Consider the following 19,619-nt stretch of genomic DNA (forward strand, 5'->3'; position numbering starts at 1 on the left):
AGCAAGGTGCACCAAATCCGTACAAAAAAGATTTGTACCCGTACTCGCGTCCGGTTGGAGCGCCCAAAGCATTCGAGAAGAAGGACTCACGAGGCTCCGATAGCACTTATCAGAAGGCGCTCGAGGCGGTCGCCAATCAGGAAAGTTCCAGTGACGACCAGAAGCACACTCCCGCGTCTACGGCGGGAAGTGACCCGATGAACCAGACAAAGGTCACTGGGGAGGAGAATTCCACAGCAAGAGGAGCGGAACCAGTTGGGGCATCATAGTTGGATGCTACCACTATCGGAACTACTGAGCAGGATAAAAATGTGAACCTGACTCAATTGGAGATGGAAATGACAAAGGTCACCGAAGAGGATCTGGCCGAACTGGGATTGAGCGACCTTTCGCTGAACGACAAAGCAGCAGATGATGACCTTTGGGCAACTCCAATGGTCTCAGATGAATCGAACGAATCGTATTTCACGGACGATGAAACGACCATGAATATGTCGTTCCAATCCGCAATGAGACAAGCTGACCGCGCTGAAGGGATGACACCTTTCAAGGACATACCAGAACACCTCATCGAACGGACACAAACGGGAAAGGTCATCAACGTACGACCGCCGTCACCGAATAGCCCCACGTCAACTCTGAAGAGACGCGTGAAGGATCTGGAAGATGAACTCCATAATAAGGAGGACCAGACGGCGAGACGAAAACAGGAATATCAAGAGAGGCTGACATCGCTTGAAACCCGGCTGTTTGAGTTGGAACAACAACGGGGTTACTTGGAGAGCACAGCAGAGGAATGGAAAGTGAAGTACGAAAAGCAAAGGGAACTGGCCGAAGAGTACTTGAAAATGGTTGATGACAGAGAAATGGAAGGTCATCTTGCGGTCAGTGAACTTAACGAGAGTATGTCCGAAGAATCAGCTGAAAGGTCACGGCACATAGCCGAATTAAAGGACGAATGTGACTCACTGAAACTAAAGGTCACCGAAACTGAAACGAAAAGAGATGAATACGCAACCAAACTCGCCGAAGTTACTCAGCGGTTGTTGACGAACACCACTGAAGTCTTCAAGCTCAGGAATGACCTGAAGCTCCGTGACGAGAATATCGGGACCCTCCAGAAGGAGTCATACGATCACCAGAGAAGAGCTGATGAAGCCGCTAAGGTGGCAAAGGACTTGCGAGATCTTACAGCCACCGAAGGTGTACGGCTGAAGAATGAAATAAGACAGGTGATGCAAGAGAACAAGGTGTTGAAGGAGGACAACAAAAAGGTCACCGATGAGATCAAAGAGTTGAAAGAAGCCGCCAAGACAATTGCCGAGCAAGGCAAGAGGTGGGAACATGAGGCACACCTCCTGGATGAAAAGGTCACGGTGCTCGAGTTGAAAGATAAAGAGTGGCAACAGACAGTTCATCAGAAGACACAGGAGATCATTAAACTCAACACGGAGTTGATCGATATGACCCAAACAGCAATGACAAGAGAAGATGAGGTCAATCAGACAAAAACCCAGCTGAAAGCGGCAGCCGATGAGTACTCGAAACTGGAACGAGATGTGACCCAGTTGGCGGAACACATTAGGAAAGTGGAAAACGATACCGAAAAGGTCATCCAAGACAAAACGCTTCAATTGCATCAGCAAATGTCGAAGGTCAACCAAGAGAACCAGAACCTGAAGAATGAGAAAGAACAATCCGATTTAAGGATTAAGCGCCTCGAAGATGAGAATAAAGCTCTTCAAATGTCCAACAAACATAAAGACGAACAGCTCCTACAACACGGAGTCAGAACAGCAACAGTGGAATCGCCCCTACCCAGTTACAGCAAGGCGCATGAAACGGGCACGGGCAAAAGTTTCCACTTTGAGATGCCGCTACGAACCGGCACTGGTAAGGGAAGCGTTAAAAACGAAAGAGATGGCGAAAAGGTCACAGATGACAAAGAGCCACCTTCAGAAAGCTACCCGCATATGAGTCGAGGTGACCCTTCACAATTTCCCCCGCACATTGAAACGAATGTGTTTATCGATGAAGGACGACGAGACAGACCCCCCCAGCCGGCAGGAACGTCCGAGGAAGTCCCGTTATGGAAAGGCGCAACGAACTCAAAACGATGAAGGAAGTAGCGAAGAAGACGATGACCGGAGAGCAGAAAACACAGCTGTACAATTGACAAAAGCACTCAATTCAATGGCTCGGAAAACGCCTCTCATGACCTTCGACGGCAGTCGCGACACTGTGAGTGGATGGACACGGTTGGTAAAGGAAACCCAAAGGACTTACCAGCTGACGGACGACCAAATTATGATCGAGATAGCCAGTGCAGTGAAAGGTCCTGCAAAAACATGGTTCGAAGGAGAAAAGGACATCGCAGCCGAAGATGGAATTGAATACTCAATAACAGAGTGGATGGACAAATTCAAAGACGAATACGGTGATCGAGATGAAGAAGTCTTAGGTTTACGTGAGGCCTATGCAAGGAAATTTGAACTCGGAAAAGAATCGCTGGACCAGTATTATCAGGCGATGATGCGATTCAAAGCTAAAAGAATCATCACGGAGAAACAAGCAGTCGGATTCTTAATTGAAGGATGTAGAGGAGACAATGAACTCTACAAGGCATTGCGGATACTAAAGTGCAAGACGCCAACGGACGTGAAGGACTTCTTCCGACATTGGGCCACCGGCGAAGAGAAATATAAGGCGCCTAAATGTCAACGTAATCAGGAATACGTGACCATCCGCCAAGGCCAAGTCGAAAATGTGCCGCAACAGAGAATGGCAGCTACACCAATTCAGCAACCAGTTGAATACCGAGTGGAGACTCCGGTTAGAGAGGTCACGGAAAAAGTGACCTTTATCGACAGCCAGACAGGACAACCGATAACGTACGCAATGGTAGCGGCGATACAAGCGGCAGCTCAAGTGAGACCGATACCTCAGAATGTGGCTCCACCAGCACCACAGAATGTGGCCCCTATGAATATAGGGTTACCACAACAGGGAGCGGGTAATGGAAATTTCGGTGGAAACGGATATGGAAATGGTAACTGGAACGGAGGTCAAGGAAACTTCCAACAGAACCAAGGTCAAGGTCAAGGAAACTTCAGAGGGAATCAACAGCAACAAGGGTCACGAACAGAATTCAAGTTTCAGTTAATTGACGGATGGGTAGCAAACGGAGTGCAGATGTGCCAACAGTGCATGTATGGCAATCACCAAACACAGGGATGCAAGTTCGCCAACACACCACCGGACCAGAACCCGAACTTGTTTGCGTTCAACGAGTGGCAACGACTGCGCGGGCTTGGTGGTTGGCGCCTAGCGGTGAATAATGGATATGACCTCATCACCCAATGGTATCAGCACAAAGCAAACTTCCAAAACCAGAATGGGAACGGTAATTATGGAAATGGAAATGGTGGCCAAGGCGGCGGCTATCGTGGCGGTGGCTTCGGCCGCGGCGGCTTCAGAGGAAGGGGCAGAGGCTTCGGCCGCGGAAACTTCAGAGGAGGCCAGAACAATGGAGGTGGCCAAGGAAACTACCAACAGGGCGGCGGACAAAATAATGGTGGCGGCCAGAACATGGGAAACGGACAGAACCCTAACCCGGCAATTGGTAACGGACAACAACAAGGCAATGTGCAAGGCGCGCAACAAGGAGGGGCGCCGGTTCAGGGAAACGGGCAAGATCAGTAGGCACCGGTGAGCCTACTGATCGTCCCGACCCTAAACCACCGGATAAAAGGGAAAGGTCACCACTGCAGTGAATGTGACCACTGCAACGGCTATACGGATGCCGTCAGCGCAAAAAGAAACGGCTAAATGGATGCCGCCTCAGCAAAATGAAACGGCTATATGGATGCCGTTAATGCAAAAAGAAATTGGAACGGTTATAAGGATACCGTCACAGCAGCAGAATCAAAGGTCACCGCAGAATGGTACTGCGAGTGGAAACGTTCAAGCTGATAAAAGGTCACCGCAGAATGGTACTGCGAGTGGAAGCGCGCAACAGGACCAAAGGTCACCGCAGAATGGTACTGCGAGTGGGAATTGTCGTGACGGTAGCGCGACACTGCAAAAAGTGCAGCAAAGGTCACCGTATTGCAACGAAGAAGTGTTAGCGCAACGACGCGCAGAACGGAACGCGAAGATTCAACAAGCGCTGCGGAACCAAAAGAAACCACAAACTGATACTGCGGAAGAAATAGAAATGCACCACGAGTGGTTCCGGAAACAAAGGGCGACAAATGAGCAAATTTCACCTCCGCAGAACGACACTGCGGATGGACAAGAGGAAAGGTCACCTTCTGTTGGAAAAGTTCAAGTGAGAGGTCAAGGAGCGAGTGCGAACGCGAAAGGTCACGGCGACAGCGTCGTGTTGAAAGGTCAAGAAACAAACATGACACTGCGAACTGCGCAGCAAAAGAATAATGAAATGGCACAGAACTCCGACGACTCACTTGTTGACGCAGTAACTCTGCAACAGAAGGAAAAGGCAAAAAGTGGCCTACAGACCGAATGGCAATCACGGGATGTGGATACCCGTAACGCCGAAAGCGAAGCAGAAAGCGCGAATGTCACAAGAGGATTACTGGGACATGCAAGAACTGCGAACGCAACATGAGAGGAGAAGATTAGAAGAGTTGGTTACCGGGAAACCAGCGCAAGGGTCACCGAACCCAGTCCCAGCATTCGACCCAGCTGAATATAAGAAGGCATTCGCTGACGAAAATTTTAAAAGAAATGCACCGCCAAACGATAAACCGTTAAATTATGGAGAAAAAGTCCCCATACAAAAGTTGACAGGCGGCGGATTTGTCATGAAGCGCAACGAAAGGTCACAGGACTTAGCGCAAAATGAACAAAAAGGAAGGTCAAATGAGAGGGCGCAAACGCAACAGAGTGGCGCAACCGAAAGGTCACGGGACTTATCACAAGCACTGCAAAAGGATGCCAATGACAAGTCACCAGCCCGAACAGACGGGATATCTTCGCAAATTGACCCAACGAAAACGAACAATGAAGTATCTGCAAAAGTGATGCAATGGATGACCGAAAAGGGATATGACATGGTTACATATGAAAGGTCACCAGATGAGCTGAAAGACAGTGAAGCAGATGAACTGAAGCAAGCCGACCAAATAACAAGCGAAGTCATTGAGAAGTTGCGAGATAAACGAAATGAAAACCGTAAAGAGGAACTGATCCACCAAACGATAAATGAAGTGACAAAAGGTCACGGGGATAGCACAAAAGCAAACGAGCAAGTGCAAAATGCCGAAAAGGTCACCAGCAGTAAAGATTCCTGAGAAGCAAACAGACAAGAAAGAGACTCGGAAATTTTACGATGTTCGGACTGACGTGCCACACAGGATCGATAAGTTGAGCGAGATACTGAAAGGTCACAGTACTCAACGAAAGGATAAACGCCCCCTGACATGGATCCGGGACCAGTATCACTTATTCCTGTGAAATGTAAGATTCACACATTGAAGATTCAAAACGGAAAATTGCCCAAGAATCGAAGCATACACATGAAGTGAAAGTGGGAGACATAAAGGTCAACGCAATGTTGGACACCGGCGCTGAGACGTCGCTGATCAGCAAACCGTTTTGCGAAAATGGATTGCCCCATTACCACCAGATAGACTGGTGAAGATAAACGGATAGCGGAACGTCAGGATCAACGTGAAAGTGGGAAGACAGAAGCGAACAACGCCAGTGTTGGACGTACCGGTTCGACTATGAGACGTACGGTGATCGACAGAACCGTTTTGGATAACGAAAGGAGAACCGATTGCAACGTCTCACCGAACTAAAGACAAACCCAGACCAGACACCGGGAAACGAAAAAGATGGCGCAAAAAGAATTGTCACCATTTGAGCAGTTGCGAATGATTCAACAGGAAATCGAAAACACATTGAATCGGTCAATGCTGATGCAACAGGGAAGAGAGAAGGTCATCTCAGTACCAGAGACACTGGAGAAGAAAAGCGAATGCACAAAAGTCGACGAAAGGAAGAAGGAACTGCTCGCGCCAGATATGGATGAGGTGATCATATTTCTCCCGGACGGGAGAAGTATGATCGCAGACGACAATGAACAAGGAGCTACAGAAAATGGAAATGTCGAAAAAGCTATCCCAGTACCAGAGGCACTGGAAACGAAAAATGAAAACGGAAATGCTGAAAAAGTTATCCCAGTACCAGAGGCACTGGGAAATAAAGATGTAAGGTCACCGACGAGACGAGTTGAGGATAGCCGTGAGGTAGCAGAGCGCACCTCCCAAAAGGAATCCTTTTTCGAACCACGATCTGCTACCAAAGATGAAACCGAAGAAAAAGAATTGCAAAGAATACCAGAGCGTACTACTAACGATGAAAGGTTTCCAACACTTGAAGAGATAGTTGCCACACAGAAAGAAGCGGCAGCTGCGGCGAAACAATCGCTTGTGCCAGGCATGGAGTGGGCAAAACCTATCCCAGTACCAGAGGCACTGGGAATAAAGACGGCTAAAGTATGGAAGGATAAAAAGAGTGAAAGGTTACGAGTACTGAAACGAATAGCCGAAGAAGAACAGATGTTTACAAGTGAAATTCGTAACAAGGCGTTGGAGCAGCTGAAAGGTCACCGGACAAATAAAGAACCAGAGGTCATCGAAATATCCTCTGAAGATAAAAGCGCGACTCCAATTGAATGTGAGGAAGATACCACAGCACAGGAAGAGGTTAAACCTCAAGCGAGCCAAAGGACATTAACTCCAGAAGAACGAGCCGGGAGTTGTCACCACGGTTACTTTGAGGACCCGTGCAGAGTACAACCACAATGGGAATGTGCGGAATGTTGCGAAAATGCCTCCCAAGATGACCCTTCACAGTGGCCGAAATGTAATGCCGCATTAGCAGACCTTAAAGGTCATGTCCAAAAGGAAGTGAAAAGCATCATGCGGACAAACGAAATGTGGAAACCACACATCGAACGATATCATTGGAATAGATATCGAACATGGCTATCATGTGTGGAAAGCTTTATAATCGGGAGAGGTAAATGGTTAAACCACTGGTTAAAACGTGTCGAAAAGGGGATCCAAGACCCCCTTGATCCGGTAGCAACCGAAAAGAGATTTGAAAGAGAGATAGAAGAGATGAACGAAGAAGGGGAGTTGTGGGAAGAAGCGAGAGTTGACCTTTTCTGGGACTTTCGCGTAAACCACATGTATAAAGGTGAAGGAAGAACGATTATTTTTCCAGCAGGACTTGGCACACCTGTTTATGAATCGCTCCAAGTATACTACGACGCGTTAAAAGAGGGAAATGAAGAGCAATTTGAAAGATACTGGGAAAAATTTGAAAGAGAAATTCCCACATTTGATGTCAAAGACATGAGAGAATTACAGGTAACCCGGAGAAGAAGGTTACCGGGATTAATGCAGAAGAAAAAGGTGACCTTTGCACCAGATCCAGACGGAGTGGATTACCCAGAACGAGGCGGCGACACGTGGTGCATGTATGAAACGATTCCAGATGATGAATGGGTCACCGAGGAATTGATGGCAAACTGTATCTTCGTCGGTCCCAAACGACCTAAAGGTTACGGAATGGTTCAACAGGATAAAGCTCATAAAGAGACTACAAAAGGAACAGAACAAGAGGAGCTGGTTAAAGAGATAGTCGAGGGAGGATCGAATGAAACGGAAGAAAGTTCAAGGTCAGCATTCGACATTGCACAGATGCTAACGGATAGAGGTGAAATGTGGAAGAAGTTCAAAGAAGAAGTGGACCGAATAACGAATGAACAGCAAAACCCAGTAACTGAGGCAAAAAACGGGGAAAGGTCACTCGATAACGGTGAGGAATGTCCGCCGGTCGAGTTGACCGAAAAGCCATTAACAAACCTTGAAGAAACAAATGAACGGGAAAAGTCGAAATCGGACGAAAGGTCAGACTCCGATCAATCAGAAAGGTCACCAACGAGAATCCGAGTAGCAAGGAGTCACCCGAGAGTCGCTGCACGAAACGGGCGAAAGGCAAAAGAGGGGGACAAACCTCTGCTCAAAAATTCGAAAGCGAAAAAACTTAGCGATTCACGGGAAAATGAAAGTGACCTTTCATCAGAAGATGAAGGAGTTGATGAACGCCCACTCGAAAAGGCTGACAAAGGTCAAGTCACTGCACAAGAATACGAGAGCAGTAATTCGGACTCGGAATGGACGAGTTCAAGTGATAATTCAACGACTTCGGAAGATTCAGGTGTAAGTGACCTTTCGGAGCAAGAGGATTTAATGGACTTGGATGAAGACGACGAAGTGGATGAAGAAAAAGAAAAGGATATTAAAGTCAGAAGATTGAAAGTAGAAAAGGCCAGAATGTCGAAAGATGTAATCAAAGTCTACAGTGATCAAAGAATTACACTGAAACCGTCCAACTGCACACGCGTAAAGGTCAAGATGGGAAAATACGCACCGGCCCAAAACAAGCTGATGTTTACACCGGTCCCACAAGTGGAAACTGAAGTGCAACCGTTGGCAGGAGTGACGGACCACAGGGGAAAATACTTCGAAATCGTCATCGCGAATCACAGTAGCAAATATCGGATCGTGAAGAAAAATCAACTTCTCGGCTACGTTGAACCGTATGAACATATGGAGAATGTAAAGGTCAACGCAGGGACAGTAAAAAACGTACTCGAAGACCCTGATGTGGACGATACAACGAAAGCCGAACTTACAAAGATAATTGAAAATTTGAAACTAGGACCTGACCTCACTGAAGAACAGAAGAACGACGTGTATAACGCGTTTTGGGAATTCTGGAAGGTTTTACCCACATCAGAGAAACCATATGGAGATGTGAAAGGGGTCACTCACGTAATTGATACGGGAGACGCCAAACCAGTTAAATGCAACCCGGCCAGAACGAGTTGGACAGGCCGCGAGTTTATAACATAGCATATCGAAGAGATGTTGGCACAAGATGTAATTGAGCCGTCAGATGCCGAATGGAGTTTCCCAGTCGTATTGGCAATAAAGAAAAATGGCGACGGAACAATGGGAACGAGATTTTGCGTCAATTACATCATGCTTAACAAGTTAACGAGGAAAAATGACTACCCGCTGCCGAACCCGGATGAGTTGCTCGACGCGTGCGCAGGCAACAAATATTACGGGGAAAATGGACTTGCAAAGTGGATTCTGGCAGATCCCAATGGATCCAGCGTCAATCAATAAGACGACCTTTGTAACACAGGACGGAATGTACCGGTTCAAAAGGATGCCATTTGGAGTTTGCAACGGACCAGCAACATTTCAATTGTGCATGGACAAGGTACTTTCGAAAGCGAAAAGAAAGGGATGCGTCTTCGGATACATTGATGACGTGATTTTCGCCGGAAAAACTTGGGAAATTTTCATGCAGAATTTGAGGAATGTCTTAATGAGTCTGGTTGAAGCGGGATTCACGATTAAACCAACCAAGTGTGAATTCGGGATAAGACAAATGGGATTTCTGGGTCATATACTCAGCGAAGATGGAATTCGAATGGATCCGGAAAAGGTCACCGCGGTCTCAGAATTCAAACGACCTCAAACAGAAAGGCAGTCAAGGTCATTCCTCGGACTGGCGAATTATTATCGCAAATTCATAATGGGATATGCACAGAAGACTTCCCACTTATATGAGTTGCTGAGACAAGACAAGCACGTGAAAAAGGACTGGACGAAGGTACATGAAGATGAATTCAACAGTTTGAAACAGTTGTTATGTGAAGGTCCAGTACTGGCAAAGTTTGACCCAACAAAACCGACCGTCATTGAATGCGACGCAAGTAAAGAAGGAATCGGAGCTGTATTGTCACAAGACGGACATCCGATCGCGTACGCCAGTCGCGTCTTACATGGAGCGGAGAAAAATTACGGTGTGACGGAATGGGAATGTCTGGCAGTTGTGTTCGCTGTCAGGAAATTTAAGCCGTACATTGATTACGCAGAATTCACCGTAAGGACGGATCACCAGGCGCTGACCAACCTGCTAAGGTCAGAGACGAACAAAGTTGGAATGAACCCGCGTTTGACAAGATGGGCAATGGCACTACAAGGCCACCAGTTTAAAATTGAATATAAACCGGGGAAATATTGCGACAATGCGGACGCGTTATCAAGAGCGCCAATTGAAGGCCCGACGTGTCACGAAGAGGAATTTGATGAGATTCCAAACTTCGAGGATTACAAGAAGGAATTTGACACGAAGGAACCAGCTATCGAAATTGGCCAGTTGTTTTTACAGATGGTGGAACAGAGAGATAAACGCTTAAAGGTCATTTCAGCTACGGCGAATGAGTCGGCTGAAATTGAAGCTAATGTGAACCGTGTAAAAAGTTGGTTACCCACCGTTAGCGACTTAAAGGTCACCGGACTTGACGCGGAATCCAAGATGCAGAATGGAAAGGTTACGGAACTTGACGAAGCAGCGGAGAATAGAGATGACCTTTGGGAAACGGACAAAGTTACACAAGCATTGAATGAGTGTCCGATTAAGTTGCTGAGATTCCCAAAACAGACGAAAAAGAGGTATAAGCCGTTACCACGCTGTAAGGTCATCAGAGACTGGAACGAACTCAGTACAGCGACAGTCCGCATCGTTAACCTGCAAGGTGACGAAGAAGAAGTGGATGACTCGAACTTACAACTGCGAAACAAACAGTTGAAAGATCCCCATCTGGCCATGATTATAGATGAGTTGGAACATCTACCAGATGCGGAAACAAGATCGAAATTCGAAGTTCATTATCAGCTATGGAACGGCATATTATACCGAGTCAAGGATAAAAATGGCAAACTTGAAAGGTCATATGTCGTACCGTTGTCAATGCGAAGAGCGATAATCCACGCATTGCATGATGAGAAAGCAGCGGGTCATTTGGGATTTGAAAAGACATTGTCAGCAATAAGATTACGGTATTATTGGGATCGAATGAGTACCGATGTGAAGAATTACATACTCGCGTGCCAAGGTTGCCAGTTCCGCAAGACACCAAGAAAATGCCCACCTGGAAAATTACAAGAAATTAAAGTTGGACATCCGTTCTTCCGAGTGTACGCTGATCTGAAAGGACCGTTGTTACCGACGAAGAAACGTGGATACAAGTATATAGCGGTATTCATCGACCAACTGACGAAATATGTGATTGCGGTACCAATGAAAACGGCGACGGCTAAAGAATTCGCTAAAGTGTTCGTGAAGCACGTGATACTGGTACACGGTGCACCGCACATCCTTCATACGGACCGCGGACGACACTTTACAGCAGAAGTACTGGCAAAGGTCACCAATGTGTTTAAAATTAAACACACATTTGGAACGGCGTATCACCCAGAAGGTCAAGGCCAAGTGGAGAGACAGATGCAGACGATCGCCGATGGCCTGGCGCAATACCTGAAAGCGGGAAATGAGCGAAAGTTTAACAAGTACCTCCCATATGTCATTTCAGCGATGAACAGAGTTGTACACGCCACAACCGGATACTCGGCATATTATATGTTACACGGCAGAGAAATGACAATGCCGGAAGATGTGGTTACGAAAACGAATATACCCGATGATTATGGGACTCCAGACGAATGGGTGGAGACTATGAAAAAGAACTTGACCTTTGCCGAAGAAGTGGCGAGATGTAATATCAAAGATGCTTATGAGAAAAACGCGGAAATTTACAACAAGAAGAAGTCGGAACCGAACTTCAAAGTGGGAGATTTTGTATTGATACGGTTACCAAAGGACACGAAACAAGGGAAGAAGGAAAATCAATCGGACTTTAAATCAAAATACGATAAAGTGTGGAAGATTCTCAGTTTCCCGCGACCAAACGAAGCCGAGCTCATTAAGCAGAACCCGAAGAAGGAAGCAGACTTAAAGGTGGTTTCGATCGACCGGTTGAAACCATGGCACCCTCCATTACCAGATGAGGAAAAGGTATCAGAGCGCACTCAAAAAGATTCGGAAAAATCTTTTTTCGAACCACCTCTGCTACCCGAAACGGGGAAAGCTAACGGAAACGAAGACGAATCAGAGCGGAGTCCGAAAAATGACTCAGTCACACAAGAGAAGCCATTTTTCGAACCACCTCTGCTACCTGAAATGGGAGAAGGTCAAACGAACGGGTTAAACGGGGATAAACCGAGAAAGAAAAGAGGAAGAAAAAAGAAAGAGGATAAGGACTTTGTAACTGCGGTCACAATAAAGTTGAACGCAGAAGCTGGGAATTTGGCAGAAAGGTCACCGGACGATCTTTCGAAACCGCGAACTGATGTCGACTTACCAGAGCGTAATTCAAAAAAGGATTTGCAACAACCCTTTTTCGAACCACGCACTGCTACTGACAACGAAAGCGACCTCATAGAAAAGCGAAAAGAGGAAATCGAGGCGGTCAAATCGAGAGCTGAACAATTGGGCCGCGATATAGCGAAAGCAATTAATGACCGAAAGGTCAAGCAGAAGAAGAAGAAACCAACTCCTACGGAACTGCTAACCCAGAAAGGCGAACCTGAGGATGCAGCCGAAAAAGAACTTCTTGATCGGATAACTAAAGGACGCGGAAACAAATAACCCACATAAATATGATTAAGGAAATTATCGGCAATACAAATAGGAGTTGGGAAGGTGTAAAAGAAAGGTCATCACCGTGCAAAAGTTAATCAAAATTATTTCGTTATTACAGAAGGTAAGCTCAGTTAATGGACAGATTGGAACGACAGAATTCAGATAATTCGGATTCGGAAAGTATTGGAAACCCACTAAAGACATCGACACCAATAAGAATGGAAGGGGAATACGGTTACGACACCTCATACGGTGAAGGATCGACGTAGTCAGTGGGAACGGCTCAGAATGAACCCGGAACAGTTCAAGGTGGTTACTATGGCGGACCGGGGTACTACGCGTATCACGATCCAGGACAGCAGACGAGTTACCAGGACACGGTTAACTGGGTGCACCACGGCTCACCTGCCGGAACCCAGTATTCGGGACAAGCAACGGGCGCCCCCTACCAGCCGTACCCGGGATCGTATACCCCACCGATGGGACCACCGCAGGTGATGATGGGACCGGCAAGAATGCTGATGCCGCCACCGCAACAGACCACACCGAGTCGATTTATGGGACATGGTGGATTCAGCGGAACTCCACCACGATCACAAAGGTCATCTCCGATATTACCACCTTTTCCAGAGACGAGAGGTCTGTCATTATCGGACATAGGAACGCCCCTCATGCGCACACCGCAGCAACTGGGAGCGCAGCGTCCCCATCGTAATTCGCCACACAGAGGAGGAAGGCGACCGAGAGGCATTCTACCGTCACTGGGTCCAAACTTGGACGAGACTGGACCAGATGGTTTACGGCTTACGCCTCCAGGTGAACCTTCAATACACGCATACGCACCGAAGCTTCCTTTGGATTTGAGAGAGGACGACGCAAGCTTAAATATGATTCCGAATAAGGAGGACAAACTGACGGAAAACGACTTGGAAGCTATCCGAGAATTTAATCGGAAACGCCGCGAACTTTATAGAATTCGCATGCGAGTTGAAGACGAGCACGCATGGTACGGAAAGTTAATCAGCCTGGAAGCCGTTATTAAACCATGTCATATCGCCCTGAAGGAAAAGACAAAACTGATCGAAAAAGAGCGCAGGGAATACGCGATAAAAGTTGCGTCGATGTGGCAATACCACCCGTCGCTAAATGGTAGGCCATGGCCTTCGATCGTCGAAAAGATCCTTAGGTATCTTAAAGTGTTCCCGGAAACAAGACAGATGCATCCTACCAGCGTCGCGGACCATCTAAACCCAGAGCTGAAAAAGATGCCCCGGTTGATGAAATGACGGACGAGGACCTTTTGGCCACAAAGCAGAAGATTGATGCCGTATTAACGGAACGAGCAGAAAGGTCACGGGCCAGCTCGGTTGCAGGATCAGGACGTGGACGTACTAGTTCGGTCACAGAACCATCCAGTGGCACCACGAAGAGTGGAAAAAGAGTGAGATCACCGACGACAAGCCCAAAAGAAACTGATAAGAAAGGGCAGCGAACAAAGAAGCCCACAGAAAGCAAAGCAACACCAGCTGAGCCGGCAAAGCCACAAGCCCCGATTCCAGTGGGTAGAAAGAGTGTACCACCCACGCCGAAAGGAACGGAAGGTCAGATTCGATTCCCGAAGTGCAGAAGTTTTACGGCCAAATACACTGGGACAGACCATAAAGAACGAAAGGTCACCGCGCGTATTGTTGATAGGAAAACGAATAAAGAAATCGACTCTTATAATCCTCTTGCGGATAAGTCAGTCAAGGATGCCATTGGGGAACAGTCAAAAATGTTAGTCAATGAGGCGTTACAGCTTATTCCCCCAGAGGAACGTCACAATCCAAGAGTTCTCATTCAGATGCTGAAGCATGTGGTATCTAAAGTCGCGATCGAAGAAGATGCATGGATCCGTATCAAAGTGGGCACAAATGGCGACCACCTGGCATACACGTATACAACGGACGGCAAATTGTTGGCCAAGGAGAGAATTCGCGCAAAGCCGACGGCGAATCCTGACCCGAAAAAACGATCGTCAGATGATTATGAGACGGTCCCGAGATATACAGATGCGGCAAGTAGAAAGGTCACCCTCCGAATTTTCGCCGGCAATGGAGAAGTTGTGGAGACCATAACCGCAGTGATTGTTGACCCAATAACCGGTGACCCGATCCCACACGCTCCATGGGACGTATCAGAAGAAAGCGCCCAAAACGCGAACCAGGTGGCCCTTGATCAATTATACCGGAAAGTGACCGCACAGATGCCGTGGTTCAAGCGAGTACACTGATCAGTATAATGCGGTATCGAGCAGAAAAAGACGAAGCACACTACCGGCTAACGAGACGAATGGAAGATGGAGCATATAAGACGACGTTTTATGATGCAAAGAATGAACCCTTGTGGGAGATCGTCTCAAAGGGACAGACGAAAGAAACACCACACTTGGAAATTCAGGACAAACAGCCCCCGGCACAGGAAGGTGGAGCCGGAGAAATGGAAGAGACCTCAGTCACAGGAGTCGAAGAAACTGGAGGCGCCAGACGTTCGTTGCAAAGAGTACTCGAGATTGCTCAAGGAAGCCAGGATCACCTTCAGTGTGACGAACCAAACTGTGCCCATTGCAACCCACCTGGTGACGCTGAACCAGAGTCGGAAGATGAGAACTCAGTTGAAGATGAAGAAGACTCAGATGAGGAAATGGTGGACAAACACAAAAAAGCCCTCAAAAGAGGCGACACCGAGAAAAGCGCCTAAGTTGGAAGAAGCTATGAACCGTGAGAAGCCTAAGAAAGGGGACTTCCTAAAGAAACGAAGGGAAGCAGAAGAGAGGAAGAAAAAGAGCGGTGATGAAAGCGAGAGCACAAGCACCGAGAAAAAGAAGACGGAGGGGAAGAAGAAAGAAAAACCGTCATCTCATGATGTTGAAATACTGGACGAATCAGTTGGCGAAGTTGAAGAAAGATCATCGACACCTACAACCTCAAAGAAAGTCATCCAATCAGCTACATCAAAAGCAAAGGTCACTGAGCCTGAGTCGCCAAAACCCAAAGCAAAGGTCATAGCAGTGAAACAGGTTGTCCCCATTGTCATTTCGGCATCCACGCCGAAAAGGGCGCAGGGATAAACAGACTCGGGAAAAAGCAAAGCGCGAGACGTCCCGTGAGTCAGAGGCATCGGAAGTGAGCCTTCCAAGCACTTCGACGGTTAGCGCGAGGTCACATACGCATTCGAAAACGCACGGTCCAGGACCACAGAACCAAGAAGCCTAGCCGAGGCTTTGGATAAAGGGAAAAAAGCAAAGAGCGAACCCGTTAAGACCAAAGGAAAGGGCAAGGCAGCCACAAAAATCGATGCATTGGCGATGATTAATTATACTGAACCAGATGGAGAGAGCGAGTTGGACTTCACCTCGGATGAAGAATTTGATGCTCCCGACAACGATAATTTGACCACCGTCGATGAAATCATCAATGCGTATAACGGAGCGGAGAAAAATTTCACACGAATAAGGACAGCATCAGTGACATCGAAATTTAAGGCGGGCCTGAAGACATACTTGAAGAAACAGCGTCGTAGCTTCACTAAACGAAAGTTCGACGTCGTATTGGAATTTGCGCGGAACGCAGGGAAACTTATCCAGAAGCACCCGAGTTTTTCGTATGAGGCTAAGTTGTTCAGACCAGCCAGCTCGGATAAAGCGCTGACAACTCCGAATGAACCGGTCCCAATGCGGGTAGAAAGGGCAATCGCAGGAATGACAAGCCCGTTAGGGTCAACAAGTCACCGGATCAGCCAATACATTAACGCAGTTTGGAACGATGGAAATGGAATGATAAAGGAACTCGACGTGGCAACTGAGCGTGTATTGCCAAGAATGATAAAACAGAACGTCCTTGCCACGACAAACGCACATAAAGGACACCCGATCCGATACACGAGAGTTGGTCTAATACCACCGGAAAGACAGATCCACTGTAATATGTCCGACAGTCAGGATATGGAAAAGGTCACAGTTTCATCGAAGACAAAAGGCCCAATGGATTCGGAATCGGAAAGCGACGACGACGCTACTATAACGGCTCCTTCTGGACTTACGACAGAAAAAGACGAACAGTCGAAAGGTCAAGACACATCGGGAACTGTCGCAGAAGTCCTACCGAAAGGTCACGAGACTTCGGACAAGCAGGAGAAAGAAAAGGTCATGCTCCCCATGGAAAAGGCAGCAGCAGAGGCGGAAGCAGCGGCAGCCTCTGCGCGACAAGTGTTTCAGAAATCACTGTTCACGCCATTAAAGGAGGTTTTTGAAAAAGAGCGATCGAAATCGGCAAGCGAAGTGGGAGGTCACGAGACTACGCCACAAGAGGAAAAGAAAACAGTTGAACCGAAATCGGCGGGGTCATCATCAGGATCACTGGCAAAGCTGAGGATCGACGAGACAGCGACGGCTGACCCAACGGACTCGACATCCTCCCAGAAAAGTAGCGGTACACCGGCAAAGGAGGCTACAGATTACATGTTAGGGCCGGCATTGGACGTGAATAATCGTACATGGAACGAAGTCCAGAACGCGCTCCAGATCATCCGAGAAAAAGAGATGCTTGGTACAGATCTGAAGAGACAAGTGGCAATAAATTCAAACGGAAGGTCGTCACTTAACATGACTGAACGAGTCTTGAAACGAGCTTATAAGGAAGGAAAGTTGGGATGTAAATATAACAAGGACAACAAAGTCGTCTACTACCTTCCGAAACAGGGCACGGAACGAACGCCCAGACTGAAAATGGAACTGGAGGCCTGGAAGATAGCCATCACAGATGTGGCTCTGGACGCCATTGGCGGCACTAAGGGGGCGTCATGGAGCGACCTTTCGAATTTCATGGCCGTTCACTATGAATTGGGAGAGCTGAATATTGAAAGCGATAAAGAGTGGATTAAGAATGCCGTCGAAGCCTTGATCGCAGACGAAGTGCTTCATCTTAACCCAGATGGTCGAATTGACTTCAAGCCGTATAAACCACCGGCGAAGGAATCCGAGTAAACGGGATGAGTGTAATATGCAGTGAGTAATGAACCCTGCATATTACAGAAAAAGCATAAAACAATACAAAACGAAAGAGAAAGCGTTACGGGAAATGGGAACAGGAAAAGTTTAACTTGAACAGCGATTAGACTAATAGAAAAGGTCACAGTAGTCAAAGAGCGCTGATAACGTGAGAAAGGTCACCACGTTACAGTGATAGAAAGGGCAGCAGGAGCTAGGAAAGTCTCAGCTCAGTAACGGAATAGGCGTAAAAATGATAGAAAAGCCTTGATACGGATAGGAATGGAAAGATTGACGTGGAAAAGGTTACTATGATGGATTGTTTTATAATTGCAGATTGAAGCGGAAAAATGGCACAAAAAGGTCAAGCCACTTCCAAACGTTCAGGAACGGCTACAGACATTGATCGGTTTACGGGCTATAATCCAAAGTGTCCGGACTGTCTACGTAATAACAAGAAAGTTGATAAGAAATTCCCATGCTACGCTTGTATTCACAAGTTGGAGGACCCGCATATGGTTTCACTCGTTGGGGTCTCGGAAGCTAAACGTGGGAACCTGGACGTCTTCCGCAACTTGATAAGTGCAAGGAATTACGGCAGCATCCCAATGGAAGAGCGAATGCTACTCGAGGATCGCTACCGGGAAGCGATCCGGAACAACGAACCCGGTTGGGATGATACCTTGGAACCGTTGAAATGCCCACAGACAGACGCGTATCGAAAGAAGTTCGAAGAAGACCAAGAGAAGATGCGAGTCAAACAAATGGAAGATGAAATTCGGGCAAAAATCAATGCGGAAAATAAAAGGGCAAGTGAACAGGCTGCACGAGAAGCATTGCCCAGCACATCGAGTTTAGCTGCACCCACGGGCATGTCCAGCCTAAACGAAGACGAAATGCAACTCGTACGACAGTCGCTCATCATTCAGATTGATACGCTGATAAGTGATCCGACCGCCATGCAACAGGACTTATTCGATGCGCTGTTGCGGGAAAAGTTGAGATTACAGAAGGGTTTCGCGCCAGCACCATACTTACGGAAAGAAGTTGAAAGACGGATGGAAGAGAAACGCAAATCTCGCCAAACCGAAAGCGATGTGCTCCAGGCGCTCAGAAGCTTTAAAAGAAGCGAAGGTTTTGCTCGACCTCCATCACCTCCGCATAGAGAAAGGTCACGCGGACATTCACGCGAACATGAGCGGACTTCTGAACGACAGAGAGAAAGGTCACGCGAACACTCCCGTGAAAGGACACGTGACTACCGCAGCGAAAGGTCACGCGAACGTTCCCGCGACCGAGATTACCGTGGCGGAAGAGGATGGGTGCGCCGCGGAGATGAAATAACGGAAATGTGTATCCAGCGAAAGATCGATACGGCAAAGATTCTGGCAGCGACCAGAGAACGCGAAGAGAAACGGCGTGCGGAGACGTTCCGTACAGAACCTGAAAAGGAAGGACATCAGGTGCCGATGGGAGTGGCGTTCTGTAACCGCAACGTCAGAATGTCAACACCCGAAAGGTCATGGGATAAAAGACGCGAACATACGCGAAATCGAACGCCTGACCCACGCGATAAGAGATGGCAACAGAGGGCTGCATTCTATGCGACCTTTGACTCGGGCGCAAGCAAAAGGTCATCGAGTGCGGAGAGGGAAGACACACCCCCAAAATATCAGCGAATGGAGTCAACAGTTCACGTAGTGGATCCCATTGTGAGTGCCGTACAAGAAGATAATGCGATGGAAGGCACTGGCTCAGTCGTCGAAACCACGTCTCAAGAGAATGTGACTCATCGACGAAATGTGATCTTGGATAGTGACCTTCAACCGGCTTCATCGACGAGTAATGAACCGTCGCAGCCAGCATCAGCAGACCAACATGAACCAGAAGGTCAACGCGAACCGGACAATCGTCGTCAAGCTGAGAAGCGACAAAACTCAAGATTCGATAACCGACAACCTGATACCATCGATATGGGATACAATATGAATGA

The 19,619-nt window shown here is 47.5% G+C and overlaps 1 protein-coding gene across 1 annotated transcript; it reads left to right on the forward strand.

Moving 5' to 3' along the window:
* Positions 1–332: 332 nt before the first annotated feature.
* Positions 333–15,709, forward strand: LOC129593113 (putative leucine-rich repeat-containing protein DDB_G0290503). Its single transcript, XM_055489300.1, has 3 exons — positions 333–1,787; positions 7,404–7,714; positions 15,061–15,709. The coding sequence occupies exons 1-3, from the start codon at positions 333–335 to the stop codon at positions 15,707–15,709; spliced, it is 2,415 nt and encodes an 804-aa protein (XP_055345275.1).
* Positions 15,710–19,619: the final 3,910 nt, after the last annotated feature.

Source organism: Paramacrobiotus metropolitanus, unplaced genomic scaffold (genome assembly GCF_019649055.1).
Source record: "Paramacrobiotus metropolitanus isolate TYO unplaced genomic scaffold, Prichtersi_v1.0 Parri_scaffold0000059, whole genome shotgun sequence".
NCBI lineage: Eukaryota > Metazoa > Tardigrada > Eutardigrada > Parachela > Macrobiotidae > Paramacrobiotus > Paramacrobiotus metropolitanus.

Bases quoted from the DNA above. Each gene is read 5' to 3' on its own strand.
- LOC129593113 (XM_055489300.1), top strand. From the start codon at position 333: ATGGAAATGACAAAGGTCACCGAAGAGGATCTGGCCGAACTGGGATTG. The intron at 1,788-7,403 runs GTCAGAACAGCA...AGAGAATTACAG, and splicing joins AACAGCTCCTACAACACGGA to GTAACCCGGAGAAGAAGGTT. The intron at 7,715-15,060 runs GTCAGCATTCGA...CCCCCGGCACAG, and splicing joins GAAACGGAAGAAAGTTCAAG to GAAGGTGGAGCCGGAGAAAT.